Source organism: Mastigoproctus giganteus, chromosome 10, assembly GCF_048544385.1.
Source record: "Mastigoproctus giganteus isolate SK-2022 chromosome 10, ASM4854438v1, whole genome shotgun sequence".
Lineage (NCBI taxonomy): Eukaryota > Metazoa > Arthropoda > Arachnida > Uropygi > Thelyphonidae > Mastigoproctus > Mastigoproctus giganteus.
Window position 1 is genome coordinate 219,175,765 of NC_143584.1, and position 27,779 is coordinate 219,203,543.

The 27,779-nt window shown below is 34.4% G+C and overlaps 1 protein-coding gene across 11 annotated transcripts in view; it reads right to left on the reverse strand.

Moving 5' to 3' along the window:
• Window positions 1-27,779, reverse strand: part of Rab3-GEF (Rab3 GDP-GTP exchange factor) — a 973,693-nt gene that overhangs the window by 155,490 nt on the left and 790,424 nt on the right. For 4 of the 11 annotated variants that reach the window (XM_090382519.1, XM_090382521.1, XM_090382518.1 and 1 more), the window contains exon 31: window positions 20,434-20,442. The exons of 4 other annotated variants lie outside the window; for them this stretch is intronic. In XM_090382519.1, the coding sequence (XP_090238645.1) occupies window positions 20,434-20,442 (9 nt within the window). Of the gene's footprint in view, window positions 1-18,317; window positions 18,339-20,257; window positions 20,983-27,779 lie in introns of those variants that run through there. 3 more of the 11 variants (XR_016547514.1, XM_090382525.1, XM_090382526.1) reach the window with 3 other exon arrangements.

Here is a 27,779-nt window from a genome sequence, read left to right on the forward strand (position 1 = left end):
TTCCTCCATGTGGTTTGGGCGCCACACTTCGACCCCTTCTTACATTGGTTCACACCTGGGTTATCTCCCACCATGTACTTGTGCATGGAGGTTATACGCAGGATTACTAACAGTCCCACCATTGTGAAGGTGCAAGCAGAGGATATGGCTGTCACAGACCGTCCGGACTTCGCCGAAATGGGGTCCACTTGACTTGAGTGTCACCCGAATATCAGTTCCATCAGCGTTTTAGACTCCCAGGTAGCAAGTACAGCTTGTCTGGCATATTTGAGAGAATGTCTGTGACAACCTCAAGGACCAAAGGTTCTGATAGTTATATAAAAAAAAGGTGCATTTTTGTTAGGTTTTGGAATGTAACCCCCCCCCCCCCCCTTTTGTACTGGTTCTTAGTCCTGTATAACACGGTTTCACACTACACGAGATTTTATAGGAACCTAACTACCATGTTATATGAGGGTTTCCTGTATACAGTTAGTAGTTATACTCCTATAACTAGTAATATATGGTAAATAGTTAATGTTAGTAGTAAAAACTATAAACATCAATGTTTATAGTTAATTGGATGTATAATGTTAGTAGTTATTACTACTACCATTACCTTTTTAATAGTTAACCGCCAACTATTACTGGTTAATTTTAGTAGTAATAATTCTAACAGTGAATAAGAGGACTATTCGCTGGATTGTTAACAGTAGTTAGCAGTAATAACAGTTAATATTTTAACTGCTGTTACTGGAAGTTAGTAGTAATAGTCATTAACTGTTATTACTACTAAAACTCTTCCAGCATTGGACTTCTTACTCCAAAGTTGGAGTAAGAAGTCGAACTTTGTTGCTGCTGTGGCATTGTCAACCATAAATTTGTCATGTCGTTGTTGTTGTTGCAAGGGTGACTTAGGCCATATTGCACTAAACAAACTTATGAATGTTACACATGAATAGTAACTGTTATGACATCAGTCAAAAACTGTGATATAATTTTATCTGTTTAATAATGTGGAAAAATTCCAGCAGATTTGGAAGAAAGCTAAATGAGACTTGGCAGGCAGTGGTGTACAAAATACACTCAACAAGAATATGTTTCATTGTAAGAGGAGAGTTGCAGTGTGCGCATTGTGGAGGATCATTACCTGTGAGGAGATAAAGGTGGGTAAGTTGACTGTGGCCAATTCGTGCTCTGGTTAAGATTACTTCCTCCTTCTATTTACACAGAAGCAGGAGAACCATAACTGCAGTTCAGGTTTTACTTGGAGGAGTTTATTATGCATTTGGCTTGCCATTGAATTGTCCACATATTCTTCGTATCGGCTCCTCCGTAGCCAGGTGGGAAGGAGCAGCAGTGCATAGCATATGCTTCTTGATTAGACCGGGGTTCGAGCCCGTCACCACCAAATACGGAGGATGTGGAAAGGTCAGGGAATGACCACCGCATATCCCGGAGCAATATGGCCTTAGTTGCTAATGCTCCTAAAAACCAAATAACTAACTAATATTCTTCGTATATTACTTTTGTAGTCAAGATAAGGAACATAATACTGTGATGATTCTCTGTTGGATGGATGTTTAGTGGCATAGTCCGCACATTCGTTTCCTGGTATCGCAGCATGGCTTGGGATCCAGCCGAAAATGACTACTCGCTGAAGTTCTTGGATATGCATCAGTTTGGATTTTATAAATTTTATTAAAGGATGTGTTTGAGAAGAAATGTTCTGTAAAGCTACAAGTGCACTCTGGGAGTCAGTATATATCATGCTTTTATGGATGGACAGATGGAGAATATTTTCTATTGCAAGTTTGATGGCATATAACTCAGCTGTATAGCTGCGGCATTCATTGGGAAGCGATACGGAGAAGGTTTTATGAGGGAAGACGGCTGCGGCACCTGCTCCACTCTCAGATTTTGACCCATCAGTATATATTTTTGCAAAATGCAGATAATTTTGTGTGTGGGCAGTATGGAATTGTATGTTGACATTTGCAACAGAGTGTTTTCACCAGTTTAGAAAATAACTGTCATAGGATGGTTTTATATAAGACCATGGGGGATCTGGACTGTTTGGATCTTGAAGAACTTTGTCAAAATGTATACTCCAAGATTGTAATAATGTCTGAAATCTGATTGCAGTAGGTTGAACTGCCCTGGGTTTATTTCTATAGTACATTGTGAACTGAGGGTAATTAATTATCGGTCTGATGGGATGGGTTGATAGACTTTGGATTTTAGTCATATAGCTGAGAAGTAACATCTTTCTCTTGAGGCTTAGGGGAAGTTCATGAGCTTCAATGAAAAGACTTTGAATTGGCGAAGTTCTATAAGTGCCTATAGCTATCGTCAGGGCAGAATGTTGAATAGTGGCAAGCCATGCTAGCATGCTCTCCCTAGCAGAATTGTACACTGGGGCACCGTAATCAAGGCGAGATCTGATTAGGGCTCTATACAAATGAAGTAACGTGTACCTATCTGCACCACATGATGCTGAAGATATAATTCTGAGTATGTTCATTTTCTTCTGGCATGACGTCCGTAAATATTTGACGTATTCCATGAAGTTCAATTTTCTATCAAATATCAGACCAAGGAGACAAATGCTGTTCGCAACTGAGATAGGATGATTTTTTAAGTGTAGCTCTGGATCTGGATGCATTTTCAACTCTCTTGTATCTGGATGCAAGAGAGTTGATACCCATTCTGTGCCATCCATAGCTGAATGTTATTAATTGAAATTTGGAGCTGCCACTCAATGAAGGTCATGTTTTGCGAGCTGCAAGAAACGGTGAGATCATCGGTATAGAGGTATGAACTCACAGTGCTGGGAATATTTTTAGTCATGTGATTTATTCTTATTGCGAATAAGGTGGCACTGAGCACAGATCCCAGTGGGACCCCTTCTTCTTGTACATATGTTTGGGAGAGGACCCATTAGTATCGAACTTGAAAGGACCTGTGCTGAAGGAAGTTCTGTATGAAATATGGTAAGTGGCCTCTCAAGTCAAGGGAATGCAGATCTCTCAGGATACCAAAATACCATGTGGTCTCAAAGGCTTTCTCTATATCAAGGCATACCATGACAAGATGCTCATTTCGGATGAATGCATTCTTGATGTTTATTTTTACTCTGATCATGAGATCCAAGGCTGATTGATTTTTTCTGAAACAAAATTGATTATCAGAGATTAGATTTTTGGAGTCAAGATACCATGTGAGTCGACGGTGAATTATTTTTTCCAGAGTTTTACTTAAGCAACTGGTGAGAGAAATGGGTCTATAGTTTTGAGAAATAGATTGATCTTTCCCTGGTTTAGGAATTGCTATTATACAGGAGTGATGCCAGGAACTGGGGAAAGAATGTTAAAGGAAGATGCAATTGAAAAAGGTGAGCAGTGAAGAGACTGATTTTTTATCTAAGTGATGGAGTATTATATAATATATTTCGTTGGGGGCCTGCAGCACTGTTTTTTGAGGTAGATATGGCTTCTTGAATTCTTGAAGTTTAAGCATTGTAAGCGGCTAATTGTATGGTGAAGAACATTTAGATCTGAAGTTCAATTGGGATTTTTCGGCTAATACTTTGATCTTTTGGAATGATGGATCATATGCTGTCGAGGCAGACAATTGTGAAAATACAGTCCCTAAGAGAGGGACTGTATTTTCCCAAGACCATCCAGCCCCACCAATCTACTCCCACAGAGATTTGCTATCTCTGTGGGAGTAGAAAGCTCCTGCCCATTCCAGTTGAGAAGTGGGGAGGATAAATTTGTCATCACCTTCAGGATAAAGAGTAGGGTTATTGACATTTGACCTTCCACCGGTAAGTAGTAGCGGGCTCATGCCTGCTGCTTACCCTACCGAATCAATGTTAGTGACTGCATTAGTGTTGTTTAGGAAGTGATGTAATTTGCATCATTTCCATTTCACATTTTCGTCAAAGATGTTTTCACATAAAACATCTTTCATGCATACAGAATACACACATGCTTTTTTTTGCTTTTCAATACTTAGTACTTGGTACTACCAAAATGGTATGTTTTTAACCTTAGCCACTGAATGACAGGACATTCAGTGGCTAAGGTTATTGAAGAGTTTGAAACTGCTAAAGGAAAACTGTCTGAAATAAGGAAAATCAAAAAAGAAATTTGATGTTATGAGATCTGAAGATATGAGTACTATAAGATTTGATGATACAATATAAAAATAAAGTATAAAAATTGATACAAAGTTGTAAGAAGGGTTTGTGTAACAGTTTTCTGCTGATGTTAGAAGTAAGCAAATTCAAGCTATAGTGAAGATATTAGCTACACATTCAGTGTAGCTAATATCTTCACTAGTGGATGGTTACTTGCTAAACTGTCAACTTTGATTGCTGAAGGAAGCAGTTCATTCTAGTGGTCAATAACAAACTTTTTGAGGTCTGGTCTATCAGTTTCTTCAAAAAGTTTGTGTTTATGCCCTATAGTTTTTGTGTCCCTTTTAAACCTGAAAATTCTACTATCATTCATTTTATTTCCCTGCCCCCACTCAGTACTTTAAAAATTTCAATCAAATTTAACCCCAGGGGGCTCAAATCTGGTGAGTACGGGCTTGGCACACACAGGGTCCTGAGCTGGATATCATCATTCTTCTTTTTCTTAGTGATTCTTCTCTTTCTTGGGGTAATTCAGAAAATTTTTTTTTGGCTGGCGCAGCATAAGCCTCAGGCTTCCTTGCACCATATGGCTAATAATAATAATAATAATAATACAATACAATACAATTTATTTTTATCAAGAGAATTTGTTTACAATAAATGAACTTGTTAAGAAAAGTAAATTTCTTGACAAGTTGTAATTCTTCATTTACAACAGTTTTTGCATACAAATTTGTTATCTACCAGAAAAGATAATGAAATCACAACACATTGTACATTCCGCACTGCAAACAGAGATAGCAATTTATCTGCATAGCTACTGTATCATTGATTATCAAAAATTTTCTTATTAAGAATTTTAATTTGGAGTTAGAATAACTTCTCCTGAGCCTGAAATCTACACTAGCCAACAAGTTGTTTATTCTACATGTATTCATTGTATGCCTATCTCCAAATCTATTTAGTATCCTAGGGTGAGGCAAAACAATTGCTTTTGGGTTAATAATAAATAGTAATAATAAGTTAGTAATAAATAATAAATAATAAAAATAATAATAATGGGGGCACGATGGCACAGTGGTTACGACACTGAACTACCAGCCTGATGGACCCTGGTTCGAGTAACGCCTTGGTGGAAGCGAATGCGGCACCATCACACTGGGAGACCGGTATAATAGTAATAAATTAGAATAATAATAATAAATAAATTAATAGTAATAAAAAAATTAATAAAATAAATAAACATCGTGAAAGGTCAGAGTGGCAGCTAAGTCAGATTGTGGAGTCCTGGCATCACTCGCGAGAACTACCACTGGACATAAGCCAAAGCTAAACAGGTCTACCTCCAATAATGGATGATGTGACAGAGAAATATTAATCAAACTGCATCGAGTGTGGCACAGGATAAAGTCACTCGCTTTCAGGCCTTAGACAGAGGGGTCGGTTCAAAAAATCATAGATGGTCTCCTGAGGAAGACAGTGGAGCGAGTGGCGCTGTCCCCCGTATGGCTACCACAAGAGAAGGGCAAGACCATCCAGCCCCACCAACTGAAAGTGCTTCTTGTGCAACTGACCACCCAGGAAGGGAGAAAACACCAACGCATGAAGTGGAGCTCCGAAATGAATACGTACATCATGCACGCATACTACGAAATAACGAAGCTGGAGACCGATATGACCTTATGGGGGAGACTACATACCAAGTGGCTGGAATGATTCCTGAATAGCGGACCAGAGAAGGACCATCGTCACGAAGAAACTAATAGCCCCTGCAATCTTGGAAAAAATCAAGCAGGACGTGAGCAATCAACTACAAAGGATAAAGAATATGGAACCAGAGGAGGAAGAACATACCATTGCCGAACCAGACAGAAGAGCAAGAGGAAATACAACCGGCAGTAGCTGAAAAAGTGGAAACAGACGAGGTCATGATATCCAGAATAGAGGATGAGTGGAAGAAGGCCCTAACAGAATTTGAAGGAATGGACTCCACAAAGACTCACGCAATACCGAAACAGAGGCCGAATAGAACATTGTGGAGAGTCACAGACCACCTGAATCAGCACATAATACCGCATTACCTCAACAGCAACGGTGCAACACTGGAGGCTATCCACACAGCCGCAGTAGCTGGAAAGTTAAAATTCACCATTATGAGACATTCTGATTTGCTGGCCCATTTTATTTCTCTGTATAGCTGTTTGGTATACTCATACTGTTTGGTATACTCATACTCATACTACACTCCCATGAACGATGTAAAGTTTTATGCTCATGCCCACTACTTAGTCTACCAAATCTACTTTAGTGACATTAGCATCATACTTCAGTCCGAAATATTTAGTATGAACGATGTAATGTTTTATGCTCATGCCCGCTACTGACTCTACAAAATCAACGTTTGGAAGAGGTTAGCGAAATCATTAGTCTAATTATCCCTTTGATTGTAGCCATTTGTTGAATAGTCTAATTTCAACAATACAAATACTTGTATTGTTGGAATATCAAATACTTATTGTTGTAAGTATTTGTATTGTTGGAAACAATACAAATACTTGTAACTTTAATGGAAATGACATCAAATTAAGTCATTTCCGCATTGCAAAATTGTGACAAATTGGCTTTACTACAGTCTGAAATTTAGTAGGTAACGCCAAAGATGTTTTCACATAAAAAAACAAAGCACACTCCATATTATAAATACAGCAAAGGAAGAAATAAAGGCAAAAGTTCACTTGAAAAAAAAAAAGAAAAAAAAAGTGTGCTTTTAAAAGATGTAGCAAAGAATATTATATTCTCTGTTGAAAATCATGCTCAATCCCATTTTTCTTGTTTTTTAAATTACATGTAAATAGAGCAGTTCCACAATTACACGTATGAGAAATACATAGAAACACAATTATGTATCTACAATTATACTGGATATTAAAATCAAAAATCGATACAGAGACAAAGAATTTCAATAATGTAAACATTCCATAGTTTAATAACTAAAAAATTTTATAGTTATTACTATAAAATATTAACAAAAACAAACTGTAACAATATCAAACCTTTAAATTAAATATAATTAAAATCAGAATAAAATATAGTAAACATCAACATTACAGAATTACCACACAGTGAAGGGAAGCAATTCTACTTCCTTTCACAATCTTCTCCCATTTCACCTCCCCCCCCCCACTTTCCATACAAAACATGCACCTTTTAGCTGCATAGTGTGTGCATTCAGAGGCCAATTTGCATGCTGCATGGGCAAAAAACTCAGAATACCTCATGGGAAATAACCTAGCATCCTCCATATGAGATGAGCTAACTACAGCCCAGACTGAAGAGGATAAAAGAATTCCTCCAGCGTAAACAGAACCCAAACCCAGACCTCTCCAAAGAATGGCAGTGTAATCACTAGAATAGTGACTACACTGCCACATGATAAATGAGATGTAACTCATTTATCATGCCACAGAGGGCAAACACTTAATATTAAAAATAAATAAATAAAATAACACCAATTATCCTTTAAAATATTTAATTACTCATTCAAATCATTTACAGAGTAAAGATGTAACTCATTTATCATGTTAAGAATTCTGAATAGTGGACATGCTCCATTCTAAATTAAATGTGAACAACTTACTTATGTATTAATCTACTTGGTACATGAGAAGTTTATATTTGAGAGTAATTCCAAAGTAGCAGTCATATGCATTATTTTATTATAATACACACACACACACACGTGCGCACACAGAGAGAGAGAGAGAGAGAGAGAGAGAGAAGCAGAAATATAATGATACTCATCATATTTATGTTTATAGAAATGTATTTCTCCATCAAATCTTAATCAAAATAAGGGAACCTTTACAGAACTGTTAAATGCCAACAGTTCTTCCTATTTTAAAATAAGAAGGACTAATGGCATATAAGCAGTTCTAGAGTGAGTGCAGATGATCCTGACGAAAAAGTGAAATGCATTTTTACCTGCAGTAGATAATGGTACAGCCTACTGGCACTTTTTCATTTCATTAAACAAATACTAATAATAATATAAAATTAAAAAAATAATAACAAAAATCTGATATAGTGAGATGACACAGTCTTTGGATGATGAATTTGCATACTGGTATACCCTCTCCCCTTACCAGAGTAAAAAAAAAGTACTGCTTGGCTTGAATAAAATATAAAAAAAGCAGATATAGAACCAAAACAGAAAGGGTTGTTTTTTTATTTTCAAGTCTCAAGCAGAAAAATTCAACTCTTATTCAGCTTTAGCACAATTTAAAATGTGTGATTAAGTATTGTTCAATGCTATGGCATGCCAAATGACTGATTTGACATTATTTGATATCAATCTTCACTGTTTTCTTTTTATTGCCTTTCATTCTCTTACTTAACGAGCCAAATAAAAAAAAAAGAAGAATAAAAAAAAAAAAAAAACACTTATGGCATGAGCAAAATTGTACTATTTTACTATGCTCTAGGGTGTGTTTCCCAACCTGTAGTCCATGTAACTCATGAAAGTGGTTTGTGGGACAACAAAAAAATAAGAGTTGGTGTGTTTTTTTTTTGCAGTAAGCAACAGTCCCATTAATGGTGATGGAAGATATAGGTATGCCTAATAACCTAACATATACGTTAAGCATGAATACATACCATTTATAGTTAAATACAAGTAATAATATTTATATTAATATTAAACTATACATTGAATGTATAGTTTAATATATTTTGTGGCCTTAACCACAATTTTTCAGTTAACTACCTCAAATATAAAGGGCTGTATCTGAAAAATAACTGAGAAACATTGGTTTAGAAATGCACATGGAAAGGGAAGGGAGGCAATTATTTATGGAAAACAGCAAACAGCTGCTTCCCACACACAAAAAAATTCACACCTGATTTCTCACACATGACATGAATTGCATCTGATTTCTCTCTTGGAGATAATATAGACGCAAGTAGATAATATTGCTTTTATGTCACTTTGAAGGAGCTGATGATACCCAGCTCTATGCGGTTCCAGACAGCTAGTTGTGTTGGGTGGTAAGAACAGAATGCACATATGTTCCAAATTTATGCTTACCTGCTTACCTAATTGTGAGCAGCATACTGAGAAATAAAAAGTGATATGGTTGATCACTATTTTCATTTCTTTCCACCATGACATGTTTTGCTTTAAATACCAATGATCGATCTAGGTGTAAATTGTAAAAGAGGCCAGTTTCATCACGGTTAAAAATGTCCTCTTGTGCACAATTCTGCACTTTCCCTCCAACTGTCAGCTGCTATGGCATTGACACATTTTGATTTGATTTGGTTTTGTTTTTAATGGCGCATTGGCAGCTAAGGCCATAATGCAGCAAGTCAAGCATTGACAGACAATGCCCTACTGCTGATGCACATCAATATTATACCATGCCATTTTGAGAAATGCTGTAGCCATTCATTTGAGCACTTTGCAAGTTCCTCCTTGTAGGTATGCTACTCTGTGAGACTTTTCTTTTGCCAATGAACCAAAAATTGTGGTGCTGTTTGTCTTTCCTTCACAAAACCACCCTTAAATTTCCTCTTAAAGGTCTGTATATGTTTCTCCTCTTATTTATTTCATTTGCAAGGGTCAGTTCCTTTTGCTGCTGCTGCTGCAGAGTCTATGGCTGCTTAATTAATCACATATGTGAATGGGTTAGACAATGGAATGTTGAATTCCTTTACTATTTGTTTTTGCATTCTAGTCCACTATACACACAAAATCTGCAGCTTATTTGATATCAAAACTTCACTCTTTTCTTTTCACTGCCTTTCTTTTTCTCTTACTTAACCATCCAAAAGAAAAACAAATGAATAAACACCTACTGTCTGACAAAGTTGTACTATTTTACTGTGTTCTAGGGCATGCATGCATGCATGCATGCATGCAGAGAAGGGAGGAGGGCAGCTGTTTATGGGAAACAGAAAACAGACACTTCCACCTGTGACAAAATGTCTAAAGGATGTTTTGCCTCATTGACATAATAAAGTTTTGAATTAATTAATACTAAATAGTTGATGGGATTGACATCTGTATTTAAATTAAAAATTAACCAGATTTCAAAATAACCATACTGAAAAGCAACAAAATTCCACTTACAATGGCAGGGGAATTGAAACCACTTTGGATTATCACCTACATCAATTTATGTGATATAATGAATTATTGAGATTTTTCCTGTATTTACTTCTGTAGTACATATTTTGTTGTTTTACTTATTTTTAATTTTAAAGTCATATCAATATTTAAGTAAAAGAAAACTAAGAAAAAGGTAGCAAAACACATCAGAACAAATAATGGGATTTTTCACATAATTCTGGTACAACAAAATGTTTCTCCAAAAAGTTTGCTATAATGGGATTTTACTATGTTTCTGAATATTAAAGTACAATAATGAAAGAACAGACAATAGCACTATAAAGACCAAATGGTTCCAATGGAGAGAGAGAGAGAGAGAGAGAGAGAGAGAGAGAGAGAGAGAGAGAGAGAGAGAGAGAGAGAGAGCATCAAAGAGAGCACAATATTATATGGCATGACGTACAGTACACTGGAATTACTGTTCACACATTGGAATAATGTTCATTAAAATGAGAACTGCCTGATTTTACAACAACTGCAGTCAGTCGGAGATGCATTAACATAGAAGCCTGGAAGCTACTACTTCCAGGCTCTCAGTGTTTGCAAAACAGTATTACTGAGCCCTTTTCATATATACAGAGGCAACATTTGTCTGTTCGCATCCTGATGCTGAGACAGCTTGACATGATCTTGCCTGCAATGGAAATTTTTCCATGGCAAAACTACTATACTGTCAGGTCTACCACCATGGGAGTGCTCAGAGTCAGAGGACATGGCAATTGGTTCCATATGGTTGTTAGAATTTGTAATTCTGCCTCTGTAGTTTTCTTTATATTTTCCTTATCTTAAGTGAGCTTTTATATCAGCATGAGCACCACGTCCAATACTTAAAAATGATATGTATATTGTGCATTCAACTTTGTAATCAAAGTGATGTTTCTGATTTAGTGTTCATTTTTTAGAATATTCTTCCTTATAAAATGCATTTAAACACAGGCATTTTTATTTTCTCCCAGTTCATTACTGAACTGAGAGAAAATAAAAAATATTAAATGCTCTATTTTATAAATAATCATAAAATGCTTCTGCTTGACTTGATTATTTTAGGAGCAAAAATGGTACAAAAGATATTAGTAAGTCTTGCAAGCAAACATATAGTTCATATATGTTAATATGCAAATTGTATATTCACATGTTAATTGTCATGCTATATTAACAAAATTATACAATATTGTTATTAATTTCAGCATTTTATATGTAGTTTAGGAAAAAACAGTTTACAGAAAAATGGTACAAAATAGTGTCCCCAAAGGTTTTTTCAGGACACCAAAACATTATGCTAAAAATTGGAACAAACCCAGACAAATGGTACAAAATAGCATCCCCAAAGGTTTTTTCAGGACACCAAAACATTATGCTAAAAATCGGGACAAACCCAGAAAAATGGGACATCTTGGTTAGTCATAAATTGATTGTCATTGCATCAAGAAAGACTTTGCAGGCTCTACCCTCTTCAGAAGTGTTAAGTCCAAGTTTTGTTTATTACAATGGCCCTGCTGGCTAGACTTAACTGTTGAGAGTATTTCCAAAGTTTCACCAGAAAGATCTAAAGCATATATAATATATTTTTTTTTCACCTAGTTAAACATGCTCTCACACTCAACACTGTGATGAAAAATTATTAAAATGCCAAGTCTGCCTTCAAATACTCTAATATATTTACAGCTTCTTTGTAATTGCCACTTCCCCATAAAGGAATTATTGTATGTCAGTTCTTTCTTCTTTCATAATAGCATCTGGTAGGTTCTCACACACAAAAATTGACAGAACTGATACTACAAAACAACTATTGCTTAATCGATTTCTTCACCTTCAGTGACACTTAAAAAGTATTTGAAATATGTCCATAAAAAATTTCAGATCTGAAAATGATGCACTGCCAACTACTACTACAGCATTTATAAGAACATCATTTTTCGACACGAACTTGTGTACCACATAATTACATGCACCGAAATGAACAAAGGAATCTTCTTCTCTTGTTTTAGACTTTCCATGACCTCTGTAGCAAAAATAATTATGACAGAGTTGGAATAATTCTTCTGATTTAATGTAATCAAGTAATCAATCTTCAAAATGGAAGTGGAAGATTTAACAAATAGTATAACAAATTTACGCATTACAATTTTCAACATATGCAAGAGTAATGACCTCAGTAAATGGATGTGATGTATGCTGAATTGAAAGAGCTATGTCTAGATTTTCAGACATTGGAATAACATTTAAAAGGAGCAAGTAAACCACTTTATTTAAGCCAGAAGAAAGGAATGTGAACAGCTTTTATTAGCTTGTTTGGGCTGTTTTCACCAGAAGTTTGTTTCCTTCAGTTCAATCTGTTTTCCTTAAAACCATTTTCTTAAAAAACTGGATATGGACACTAGTCAATGTTACTCCCTAGTGATTGCTTGTTGTTGTTGTTGTTGTTATTTGGTTTTTAGGAGCATTAGCAACTAAGGCCATATTGCTCCAGTGATATGCGGTGGTCATTCCTTGACTTTTCCGCATCCTCCGTATTTGGTGGTCATGGGCTCGAACCCCGGTCTAATCAAGCGTGTGCTACACACTGCTGCTCCTGCCCACCTGGCTACGGAGGCGCCATTGCTTGTACTTTTCAATTTGATAACTTTGAAAGGTGCTCATATGGCTTTTATCTACACTTCTAACCTCTCCTTTAGACTTGTCAGTGGTTTCCACTACCAGCCTACTTAAACATCTGTCCAACGACTATGTACCTATATGCTTCAAAATCTTTTCTACTTCAGTGGCATGCATTACTTAAAATTGTATTAAAAAGATATTCATCCACAAAGGCATGCTTCCCCTTTTCAGCACAAATTAATCACTTTTTTTTTTTTTTTTTTAATGAAAACCCCAAACACGAGAGGTATTAGAACCTATAGTACTTAGTACCGTGCTTGGGTTGGAGGTTGAGAAGACGAAAGAAGATATTTGTTGACATTAGATTTGAACTTCTGTAGACTGTAATTTTCAGGAAATTCATATGAAGGAAGTTTGTTCCAAGAAATGGCAGTTGAATGAATAAACGAGGAAGATGAAAAGTTGGTTCTGTGAGTTTGAAGACACAACACATGACAAGGAAAGCCTATTACCACCAAGTGCTTAATCTTCACTCTTAGTATCCTTGCTACTTGTTTTTAGATCTACTATAAGACATTATCAACACTAAGTGCTAAGCAGTTTTTAAAGGAATCCCACATGTTTTTAACATTGTTCAGAAAAAGATATCTAATATTGTATTCATAGATTCACCCTCCAACCACTGGCCATTACAGCAAGGCACTATTTGATTTTTTTTTTTTTTAAAAGGAAAAGTTACCAAAATGGGATATGGCTTGAAATTACTCAGAATACTGCTATTTGAAAATGGCAAAATTTTCAAAGCCATCACTATATCTTCTTTCTCTTTCTGTGCAGTTTCACTAACTGCTGTTTTTGTTCTTCCACATCCATATATATATATATATATATATATATATATATATATGGCATAAATTAAAATTGAGGAAGGATAGTTGCAGGACAGATGTGCAGAAGTTTGCCTTCAAGCGGGTAATTGATTGTTGAACAAACTTCCATCTGTTGTTGTTGTGGCAGTGGGTAGTTTGAAAAAAATCAAGGAAGAACCAGAAACTATTGAAGGGAATGGACAGGTGATGTGGGAATTTTTTTTGGTCAATGCTTTATAAGTTAGCTTCTTGCATCATTTACCACTACTAATACTAAGTGCTGCATAAATCTGGGGATGTTACCTCTAAAGTCAGCTTTATAAAGATCTATAAGGAATATCTCCATGTAGCAACAAAAGATTTTCAATATTGAGGTTTACAATAATTAAATACTGTTTTCTAATGAAAGCTTTCTAAGCATTTCCATTTCTCCTACAGAGTGAATCTAGCACACCATTCACTTCAGTTAAGGATATGGAATGATAGTTCTTTGGATTTGAGAAACTTTTCTCAGCTTTAGGAATAGGAAGGACAACTCCATGCTTCCAGGCAGAGGGGTAGATGTTGTTACACAAAACTTAATTACATAAGGCTAAGACAGAGTTCAGACTACTACTGGAAGAGAAATGTTTCACCCTCATGCTGAAATTTTATAGCATAGGAAGAAGCTGCAGATGTCACATGAAAGGTTTCTACAATGTGTTAGCGATATATTGTGCCCATTCCACTGAACAACTGCGGTTTTAAAATCATGGTATTTATCATTCAATGACTGGATTTTCCTCCAAATTATTTCTGTGTCTGCATTTCTATTTATGGTAGATACAAAGATGATCAGGAATTTTTTTTTTTCCATTTGCTGAATTTAACTGACATTTGCCTTTTTATATGCCAATAAGTTATATGCTGTTGGAAACCTTTGAATTTTATTCTGGGTGCTAATTTGCTGTTTCTTCACCGTTGTGCAGACTGAATTTTGCTAACAATTATAGTGTCTTGATTATGTCTCTGGGAGTTTCGGTATTGAGATTTCTGCTACCTGTAAAATCTAATTGGTGATATATGCCACTCTTCATTCAAAGTAATTGATAGGATTAGCTGCTTATTTAGTTGTGCAATCTGAGCAAATTTATTCCAATTTGCATTTAGAAAATTCTCTTGGTCCATTTGATGCTTAGTCTGTCTGGAGCAGATGATTGGTAAATGATAGCTGCAATGAAGATATTCTAATGCAAGAGAGTCAAAATTATGGTATACTAAGAACACAGAGACAGGTCAATGGCTGCTGTATTTCCTTAGATTACTTAGATGTACTTCCTTAGGTTTACATGGGCATGGGACTTGTTATTCAACAAGTTAATCTGTTGGTCACAATGTGGCTTCAGAAACTTCCACTGGGCTCTTATAAGTACAGAGCTCAAAAAAAGGAAGATGTGCATTGATGTTCTCTAGCAAAGTTAGAGGATGTGAATGCATATCATGACTTTGTTAGTGGACAATAAGAGGTGGAAAGTTGCAGAATAAGGTTATTCAGTTTGCACTATGCATACAGCTACTATTTCAAAATTCATCCAAAGTAGTAATATACTTGCAGTAATGTTTATATACATCAAAATTAATATACCTCCTTTTGAGGAGTTACTATTTTTCTTTCTTTTGATAAATATTATATTTTGTTAGGCATCTCCATAGCCAAGTGGTCAGGAGCAGGAGTGCAGTAACACATACTCTTTGAGTAGACTGGGACTGCTAAATATGGTGGATCTGCAAACCCACACTGAACCAGCATGGCAGATTATGGTCCATTTTCCTCAACATGAATTGTTGAGGAGGCTTCTATCCTGCAGTGGATTGATGATGGCTGAAGTTTACCTTTTTTTTTTTTTTTTTTTTTTTTTTCCCCCCCAAAGCATACTTATGGAGTTAGATGAGTTTCTTGTAGACTAACTTATTGGTTTTAAATAATAGATCAAGTTTTCTTTGTCTATCCTTCTTATGCCACTGAAGTTCTGTTCCATTGAACAATGCTACATTTATTTACTATGTTGCATTATTTAACTTTGCTGTTGTTAGTTTCACCTGATTGCTTTTTAAATTGTGATGCCTTATTTTTTTCATGACATGATCTATCCTTCTTGGGAAATACTGGATGAAATACTTCCTTGTCATATTCAGGGTGCAAACTGATAACATATTGCTGTTCCACAAAGTTATTATTATTAATATTATAATTAAATCTAATATATATATATATATATACTACAGGCCACATGCCTAGTTAAAGTGTACAACAGAGTAGTTTTCAGAACATATTTTCCAGTGGAACAATAGGAGACATAGCCATAATTATGAGAGCATCCATGGATGCTCTCATAATTATGACTAAAGGTTTGCTTATCTCTTTTGCTGCTTCTTTTAACATAATTTGATAGATTCCATTAGCCCAGATGGACTGACTAGGTATAGTAGCTAATATTGTTACCTTAGGAGTAACAATATCACCTTATTTACTTTTAGATTCAACAATTTCTGTTCCACTTTCCTCTCAGTTATCACAAAATCATTTAGTTCCCAGTTAGAATTAGGTATACTTCTGGTATTTCCATCCTTAAAAATGTCTTCACACATAAATACAGATGTAATGTATTTATTCATTTTGTTATAAGTTAAACAAAATGAATTAACATTAACATTAGCAACCTGAACAGAATCATCAATAGTTATAACATTCATATCCAGTGACCAATGTGATTCATCCCTTTTCTTCTAGTGTTAACATAAGCAAAGAATTATTTGCTCATTTTCTTTATTCTTAGCCAAAGGCTCTTGTCTTAAGTTGCCTAACCCCCATCTTTTTAATGACTTGATCACACACACACACACACACACACACACACACACACACACACACACACACACACACACACACACACACACATACACACACACACACACACACACACACACACACACACACACTAATTTATAATTATTGTAGGTTTTTGTGTCTCCATAATTTAGAAACAACTTGGATATTTAGTAACAGTATGACTAAAATTTAAAATTTAATGACAAATTTGTTAATCAGCTACGGCCCAGATGGATGTTCAAAAACCAACCATATGTATGTATGTATGTCAAAAAAGCATGATTATGTTGTTAATCTCAGTATTGAGATTTGGATCTATTTCAAATATGTAACTTATTAACAAATATTTACAAATAAAGGACAGAATTTTGAAGAAAATTAAGTGGTGACATACCTTTAGTCCTGCTTTCCAATGCTCCACAGGTTATTGTGCTGTACATGCCAGATGATTTAGCTTTTTATATGGCTTTAAATTATTCCAAATTATATTAACACATATTGACATGAGGCACTATAGCAATTGTTTTTTTTGTGCTTAATTCTTCATTTTTTTCCAGATTAGCTTGGTATTATTTTGATCATATTATTTATATGCTTAAGCTAAATGCTTTCTTCATTTTTTATATTATTTTATTTTATCCTATTTTTCTTTTAATATATTTTGCTTAATTGTTGTCTAGGCTTACATTCAGAGAATAATATAATAATAATAATAAATATTATTATTATAATGGTTTTGAACACTAATATTATATTCACTTGTATTCTATTACCTCTGCTATTATCACTGCTAATGTTCTCTATACTACATTTTTAGTACTGTGGAAATATACTATTCTCCCTCCATCACCACCGCCACACTGTAATCACTTCAAGTTTTACTACCTGCATAGCTAATTTGTTTTCTATTGTGTATGGTATCCTTTTTAATTATTGCTATATATGACCAGCAAACCAAAAAAATAGTGTGGCATGATCACAAAATAAAGACTATTCACTATTTATTTATCCTTTTTGTTATTTTCTGAAAATTTTAATATAAACTTTAAATACATCTTTTATTAAAGGAAAGAAGGATTTTCCAATCACTGCAATCAATTTGGTGGGGGGGGGGTGCAAAAGGAGAAGATGTTAATATTTTGTGCCTTGAAATTGGAGGATTTTTTAATTATTAACGAAACAGAGGATTTATTTTCATCAAAATAATCCTGTACCTCATTATACAAATACTTATTACAAATTATTGAACGTACTGTAATATTTCTTTTCTATAACTTAATATATCAGAGTCTGTCTTATATCCTAGCAAGGAATGGTAAACTGTGCAATTATTTTTTTTGAATTTAACAAAGACACAGTGTAATCAATTATCAGTTTTAATATTTGAGTCACAGCACAACAGGTATCATTTAAATGGCCTTTTATTATCAAATTTTGGACAGAATTTTTTTCTCAAATGGAATTTAAAAGTAAGTAAATGCTTAAAATATTTTAAACATGCAATGTACAAGAATTTTAAAATTCCCAATATACAGTACATATATATATATGCATGTTTGTGTGTCTACATTTGTGTGAATAAATTAGCATTCATACATTCATCTACACACATACACACAATCATCACTAATAAAAGCACATTTTGCTATAACCTCATGTTTGCTTGCACATACTTCACAAACAAATCCTTACCTAGTTTGAGTCCATTTCAGTCTTGAAGCACAACAATAATATACTACCAATCAATCTCAACACCATTATATTCTTCATTTTGTTGAGAGTGACTAAATAATTTAATCAGACTCAACATAATATTGGTAATTAAATCACTCAACACAATTTTTATGAAAATTTATATTTAAAACAATATTTATATTATAATCCTTTTTCCTGATTGTACTTTTATATGATATTCATTGGTAAATGTTAAAAATTTTAAATATATTTAAACAGAATAATTATGTTAAAAAATCCTATGCTGTATGTAATGATGTGGTATTAAAAAACAGTTTTAAAAATGATGTCAATGCAATAGGTGCAAACTGAAAGGAGAAAGGAAAGAATGAGTTTTTGGAACTTTTTAAAATGTTCACATAATTTTTTTCTTGTTTGAGAGAGAGAGAGAGAGAGAGAGAGAGAGAGAGAGAGAGAGAGAGAGAGAGAGAGAGAGAGAGAGAGAGAGAGAGAGAGGGGTTCATTTTTAAAATCATTTTATGTTAGAGAAATTATTTTCATTTAAATTGTTTTCTTAATTTAAGTTGGACTCTGTACCTTTACTGTACAAATCAAATTTTTAAAAAAAATTCAAAAATAAGCTCTATCAATCAGCATATGATTGTTGTAAAACACCACAAAGAAAGCTAGCAGAATATCAAAGGTATGTAGAAGCAAAAATAAAACAAAGCAGCAGAAAAAGTTAGTTACTAATCATTAGAGAAAAAATATGTATTTGAAAATACACATAATAAATAATAACTTTTAAATAAAGGTACAGCTACGCAATGTAACAAATTAAACCTTTTAAATAAAAGTACACTACACCTGAAAAGTTTTCCTTCCACTCAAAATACAAAAATACCATGCTAAAAAAAGCGAATTTTAAAACATGCATATATGGAAAAATTATTTTATATACTTTTGAAGAATATATTGTTTACTGATCATGAATAATAAAATGTTTACTGTATATAATGCTGTGAATATATATAAACTGTTTAGGAATATAAATATATTTTTTAAAATTCATTTTTTTAATTTAAAATTTCATTGAAACTGCTACAAAACAAAATATATCAAGATATGAAGATTAAAGATATAAAAAGATTTATATTTATTACAAACAGAATAAATAAATATAAAATTTCAATTCATCAACTCAATTATATAAATGCAAATAATTAAATATATTTTACTGGTTACATTTTGTTCTTATCTCAACTGAATAGATAAATTATAGTGTGCGTGCTTGCAAACTACTGAAAGCCAATAACACACTATTATGCCGAAGTGCAATAATATTTTTTCAAGCAAATGCTGTTCCTGGAAACCAAGAACATGCAACTTACATGACATTATATATATACACATAGGTTAGATATATATATATATATATCATCTTTATCATTGATGCACTTAGTGACAAAACAAAATATCTACAACACCAAGCAACTACTTCAAGCACAAGAAAGGATATGTGTTGGGTGTCTGCTAGTGCTAGACAGTTTCTACTATTACAAAATGCACACATCTGCGCATGTACACTAATGCACACACACTCACGCACACACCTGTATCTATACATCTACCATTTCCATTCAAGAAATAAAATTTGTCACTAGAGAGCTATGAAATGTGAGAATCTTTATATAGCCTAAGCCATGCATCATGCAAAAAAAAAAAAATAAAATAAAATAAAATAAATAAAAAATAATAATAAAATAAAAATAAATAAAATTATAAATTCAAAAAGCATGCAAAGCAGAAAAGAATCAAAAGAATCAAATGCCATACCATGCTAGCAGTTGGGGAAGTGCCAGGAAGAAACTTTGGAGATGGTCAAATAACATCAAAATGTACTACAGAACTAAAGCAACATAATATCATGCGTGATTGGCAACGACTGCACTGCTCACTATGAATTTTGTGCACAACAGTTCGGGCTTGCTAACTTTCTTTCAATACAAGGCTACTATGATCCAAAGCCCTTTGTCACGCAGGTGACACATGGTGCACCACTACATTAATGTCTAGAGGCTTAGCCACAACTTCTCTAGACAGAGCAACAGAAAGAAATGAAGGGCCTCTGTACCTCAAAGTCCTTCGATGTTGACGTTAGCCACGGAAGAAAGCATTAAAAAAAGGAAGAAACCTTTAGACTGCAGACCAAGGTTGATCAGGTCACATGTAAAATTAATATTATCATCATCATCATTGGTTTCACATTCGGACCATCTCAAAAGTCCCTTCGCTTGCTACCGCTCACAACATTGTGAGACGGTTAAAGATGTTAAGGTCAGGGTATTTAAGATTATAAGGTTATTATGAAAATAGCAGGTTCTGAAGTGCATGCATAATAAATCCATTCCAAAGTAGTAATGCGGAGAGATTTTTACAATGCTAACAACCATTAGCACAATAAGCCTCACTTAGGAGGAAATCACAGATGGAACATACCAAGGCAGCGTGACAAAATTACATTAGCACAGAGGCAGAGGGCACTAGCATCAGCTGCAGAAATGGAAACAGCAGCTGGTTTCAACTTAAAGGTTAAGTATACATCATTTTTGCCGCATATTGATCTGACTGTTACAGATCAAATGGACAGGCAAGCCAGAGGAGATTTTTGAGAAGGTCCTTACTGTGAAAATTAGAATAATGCCACAACAGAAAAAAATAGGTTCACCACAAAATCACAATCAAACAACAGAGGTGCTTCATGGAAGAGTATATGAAAAGGAAGGGAAAGTTTAATTAATGCTGCAAAAGGGCCCATTTACTTACTACATTAATAAAAAAAAGCAACTGTTTTGACCATCTCAAATACAAAAAAAAATTAAATTAAAAATACAGTCTTATAAACTCATGATATAAATATACAAGAATTAATTGCCCTATAATAGTAAAATATATGAATGAATTTTCAAATCAAAAATTTGAAAAATATATTATTTTCTCAGAAGTTTAGGTAAAAAATAAATTAACTTATATTAAAATAAATATATATTTAAAATATGAAGGGTATAATAATATGTCCTAATATCAAATACAAAATTAAGAACATGAAAATATACAGAGAAAATTTTCAATACTGAACTTTTTCAATTTTTTAATACTTCATAATTTATTAATTTTAAAAAATATTTTATAATTTATTAAAAAAAATTACCATCAGAATTCCATAAAACATAATATTACTTAATATGAAAAACTATACAAAGGTGCATACTACAATTCTTTGCATTTTTTTTTTTTTAAGCAATTGCAATAGGAGATGCAACACCCATTCGTATGATGTTGCATCAATTAATAATTTGGCTGTCAAGTTCCAATGCATCAGCATTTCAGGGATATGCATAGCAAGTGTAATTATGTTGATATATCTAGTTCACTTCTAACAGTCATTTGAATAAAATAAATTTTAATTTGCTGCAAAAAATCATGCTCTGAAGGAAGGAACAATACAAAGTGATGAATTTTGTGAAAGCACACGGCAGACGCTCAGAAAGATATTTTGAAACAGGTGATGTTTATGCAGTTTTCTCATCAATCCATTGTAAGAAAACTCACCATCAATGCTGTTCCTTTCAAAAGCAGCATGATTTTCACTAGTTAATGATATCTACACAGGGGCTAATGAGGAACAGGCGCTGGAAAACCAGCAACCACATGCTGCTGTGAAAAATAAAATAAATAAATTATCCATTATCCATTAGTAAGTTACAAGAAACAATGATTAAACCCATAAAAACTATTTTCTTAGTAGAAAAATTTCATTATAGATGATTATAGAACTTTTGGCACACCTTCGTATGCATATGTATTATATACTTAGTATTAATACTTAAATTTTTTGTTTATTCTCTGGCACAAACATATAGGTTAGAAAAGTTTACAACTAATCATTTGATAAGAATATCATTAGCCATATTTAGCAGTCCATATGGGTTTGAACCATAGTCAACCCATATGGGCTTGAACCACAGTCAAATCAAATGTGTATGCTACTACATTCCAGTGTTACCAGTCAGCTACATCAGGCCTAAATAGAAAGACAACTTGCCTGTATGGGAAGAATGAGCCCACAACCTTTGTGTTATCAGTGTGATGCTCTAGTCAACTTGGCTAACTTCATAATTAAACTTTAGATTTACATACTTATAAGGCACTAAACTCCAATGTCTTAAGATGTCATCAAATACTGAACAGGTTAGCCAGAGACAGATTACCTGACAATCTTTTTGACACAACAAGATACCAACGAATGCATATATGCATAGTACTGATTATTTCAGTATTTTTTATTTTTTAGTTTAGAAATATTTCAATACTGGTTAATTCAGGAAATAGAAATACTTAAAATATAATGAAAATAAGGTATCTGGCCCTTGGCCAGGATAACTGAAGATATGTCTAGTTAGTTGATTTTGCCAAGGCAACCAAGGCATGAAACATAGGTGTATTGTTAAATTGAGTGTATTCTGTGGTTAGTTTTCATTTATTGAAGTGTGTGCTAAAGTCTTGAGTGGACTTTCCCTAGATTTTCTATCCTCAGAAGGAAGCAAAGCAGCCCCAAAATTTGGGTTAATCCCCCCCCCACCCAAGCACATATCAGGTCATTTCATGCAACATCTTTCAATCTTCATTACAAATTCTCCCATGATTCTCTTCACAGACTTGTATTTTCTTTAAACTAACTCTATTGTATAGCATGTACTTGTATAATGCCCGTCACACAATACAATACATTTTGATAACTTGACCATGGTGCGAAAAAGTTCCTCTCATTTAGACAGGCCTTGAATGCAGACCATTTCCATATGATGTGAAAGAAAAGTGATCAAACCACTGTGCTGTATAAGTGAGAATTGCCTATATTCTAAGGTTGGTTTATTTGTTTCTGGGATGTAAAACCTAAGTTACTGGGAGGGGGAAAAAAATCGTAGCCTCGGACAAACTACTTAACTTTATTTGAAGAGGTTTTAGAAAATATTACTTTGAATACAAAAATTCCTAACATGTTCATACATACTGGATTTTTGTTTTAAATTAAATGCCACACTGTGACAATGGTTAATTTAGAGGAGTAAAAATTTTTATAGTTACAGAATTTGGATATTAAATACTGTATACAAAATATTAGTGGCAAACATTTCAAATTATCCTTGAATTCAAAACATTTATAACTGTTAATATTTTGGACAGATAACAGTTAACTAATAGAGAGCTGAATAATTTTGTGATAACTGACAGGAAAATAAGGAGAAATTGTGAAGCTAAACATAAAAAAGCACTGGGGTGGATGGGAGCTATCCAGTTATATTAAGGAAGGGGACAAGGTATTCTTGTATTGATTGTGGCCTCCAGGGTTACCCCTATATACTGCTGTAGCATCTGTAGGTTATTTATAGCCGGCAAGTGTGTGTAAGTGTGTGTGTGTGTGTAAGTATATATGTGTGTTGTGATGGTTGTTGTTTGCCGGCCCTGGAGTCTTAGCAGCCGGGAGGCAGGGAGCAAGCTACCTGCGTCCCGACTCCCGTCCCTAGCCACGTGGAGGCGCTCCAGGAACTATCTAAATTACACTTAGTGGGAGTTATATTAAGGAAGACAGAAAAAGTGGTAAGTAAACCTTTAGCCTTGATTATGAAAGCATCTTTGATTTCAGGAGAGATACGTGTGGAATAAAGATGTGCCAATGTATCCACAATTCACAAAGGGGAATCAAAGGTTGATAAACAATTACAGACCTGTTAAATTGACTTCCGTTCAAAGGAAAATAATGGAGTCATTGGGTAAAGAAGTAATGCAGGGCCATCGAGACAGGAATGCAATTATACTGCAGTCACAGCATGAATTTGTTAATTGACGGTCTTGTCTAACCAATCTGATTGGATACTATGATGCAATGACCAAGGAACTGAATGCAAAAATTAACCTTGATATCATATACTTCGATTTCAGGAAGGCTTTTGATACTGTTGCACATAAAAGACTGCTTTACAAATTGAAGCAGTGTGGCATTAAGGGAAAGTTGCTGTTATGGATAAAGGGATGGCTAAGTTTAAGAAGACAGAGGTGGTTATCAATAGGCACTGCTCTTCTTGGACTAACGTTATTAGCAGAGACACTCAAGGTTCAATGCAGGGCTCATTGTTGTTTTCTGTATTTATTAATACCGATGAAGGCATATCAAGCTTAATGTCTAATTTGCAGATGATATGAACTTTGGCAGGGTGGTTAATCGCAGTAATCAGGGTATGTTATTGAAACAAAAACCACACAAATTAGGTAGATGAGCTAAGAAGTGGAAATGGAATTTTAATATCGACAAAGGCAAGGTACTTCATATGGGTAGCGGTAATCCCAGATTAATTTTTAAATATATAATATCGGTGTGTGGATACACCATAGACAACTCTTAAAAAACTACAAAGTAGTTGTTGTGGGCATCATTTGCTCTTTCTCATATTGTGCTCTGCCTTCATGACGAGTTGCCATGATATTGCACTACCTCAAATAAGTAACGCTTCACTAATAGAGAAGACTATTGTTACTTATTCTCAGTGAGTACCCAGATTAATGTACCAGCCATGTGGTATACCATACTGAGGGAAGCAGACAATGAAAAAGACTTGGAGGGTAATTGTGCAGTCAGATATGAAGTTTTCTAAGCAGTGCAGACAGGCTGCCAGGACAGTTCATGGGGTTTTGCAATGCTATACCAGAATTTTACCAGCAGGGATAAGATGATTATCCCATTGTATAAGGCAGCATTTTCCAAACTTTTTTTAGTCACAGAACACTTTTCATCTCATAATATATTCACAGAACACTTACGAAACACAAGTTTAGAGGGAGCCAAAGTACTGTTTACTAATATTTTATTAGATATGATGCACTGTGCATCAGGAGCATCTTTATTTCCAAAACGTGTAAAGCCGAAATTCAAATAACTGTCATTATATTTTCGTTTTGGTCTTTTATTTGTTGGTTCTTGTTTTTTACCTTTGGATTTTTGGGGAACAAAAGGCTGCAATTGTTCATCCTCACTTTGAAGTGTGACAATATTGTGTTCATTTTCATCAACCACAGTTGCACTACTAGCAGTACTTTGCTTCTCATTTTAAAGTTCTTTTTTTCAACCACAAATCCATGGTCACATATTTTAATAATAATATTTCAAAATAATAATAATTATCAAAAAAAAAAACTTATACAAGGAAGTGAGTTTAGTTATGATATCGGTTTGCTTCCTCCTCTCCTTCAATCCATGTACTCTGGGCTAAATTGGAAACAAATGGCATATTAGATCACTACATTGCTACTTTTTTGTAGATGTCATTACTTTTAAGCATGTCTCCATGCAAAAGTCTGCCAAAAATAAAGTGTTCCGCGGTCTATTTGATTATTAGTCTATGCCAGTATATTAATAACTGGAAAAAAAAATGTTAAAAATTATAATGATACAAAAGTGGTGTATGCTACAAATTTGCAAAATTTATTTATTTTATTTTTTTAATTATTAATTACGATTTTTCACGGAACACTTGTTCACAACTCACAGAGCACTACTGTTCTGCAAAACACAGTTTGGAAATGCTGGTATAAGGCAATGGCTAAAAGACATCTTGAATATGCATACATGTCTGGATGCCCCATTTTAGGAAGGATGTGGATCTGTTGGAATGGATGTGCAGAGAAGAGCAATAAGATCAGTAAGAGGAACAAAAGGATATTCTTACCATGAAAGGCCCCGGTTCTGCAAATCCAAATGCCCAGAGATTAGGCACCCAAGAGGAGATCTCACTGAGGTGTTTATGTCTTTGAATGGATCAGATACGCTTGATGCTGATGGAATCCTTCATCTTGCACAGACTACACACATGGGGAGGGGCATAAATTCACATCGAAGAATGATGGTTGTAGGGGAGCAGATGTGTAGAAATTTGCTATCAACCAGGGTGTGGTCGATTGTTGGAATAAACTCCCATCTGGTGTAGTAGAGGAGGGTAGTTCAAATAAATTTAATGAACAACTAGAGGATGATGGGCATAATGGGAAATGTTGGTGTTTTGTTTTTTGGCTGATGCTGTATAAGCTTGCTTTTTTGTATCACATGCCACTATTAATATTAACACTAATACAGTAAAATCTCGTTAATACAAACTCAGTTTATACAAAGTACTCGTTTTTATGAAGCACATACCATTTCCCTGCTAAAGGATAGGCTTTTCTATGTGCGTATATTCGTTTATTACAAAATTCGGTTAATATGTATTACAAAGTTTGTTTTCACCCGGTGAGGAATAAATAAGTTCAATTCAAATTGGTTTTGGCCACCTGGTTCCCTGCTTCCCGAAGGATGGCACTGACTTGTCAGAATTTACTTTTGTGTACACAAAAATAGTTTCTCATCCTTCACAGTGAAAAACATCACTATGAAGGATGAGATGTTAAATTAATAAAAGAATAAAAACAGTTTTTCTAAGTTGTTTACTCCCTAGTTCTCCAAGCGAAAAGGTCAGTTTCAATTGTTCTGTCAGTTCAAAGAGTCTTTTGCTACAGTATAATCTATTTTTTGCCATTTTATCTGAGCTAATGTCTTTTTTATTCGGGGTTTTTTTTGGCTGGTGCGGCATAAGCCATAGACTTTCTTGCACCATGCAGCCATTACTAATACTAATATTAATACTGGAAACGAAATTCACGATTCAAAGCACGAGGAGCTTGAAACAAACCTTTTTGAGTGGTACCAACAAATGCATGTATCTAATTTGCCAATATCAGGTCCAATTTTGCCAGAAAAGGCAAATTATCTAGATCAGCAAGGCTGAATTAGCGACTTCAAATGCAGCAGTGGCTGGCTCAGGCTCCAAAGATTTAAAGAAAGGAATAACTTGGTAGTTTCGCAAAATGTTTGCGGCGAGTCTGGATTAGTTGACAAAGAAAAGGCTACAGACTGGTTGTGTTCTATATGGTCCATTCTTAAAAAATATGAGTCAAAGGATATTTTTAATCTTGACAAGACAGGTTTATTTTATAATTTGCTGCCAAACAAAACATTTGCTGTTTGAGGAGAGTCTTGTCATGGTGGAAAATTAAGTAAACAAAGACTCACTGTTCTGTTATGCTGCAATTCAGATGGCAGTACAAAACTATGCCCACTTGCAATTGGTAAGTTTTCCAAGTCAAGGTGTTTTAAAGAAGTTAATCAACTTCCCTGTGATTATGAGGCCAATAGAAGTGCTTGGCTTACAGTCAAAATTTTTCAGTCTCGGTTATCAAAAGTAGACAGAAGAATGGCTTCAGGAAAAAGGAACATTTTGGTGATTCTAGATTGTTGTACAGCACATTCTGCTGAGATACTTAAGTTGACAAATATACAGCTGTTGTTTTTACCTCCCACTATCACCAGTTTTGTGCAGCCACTGTATCAAG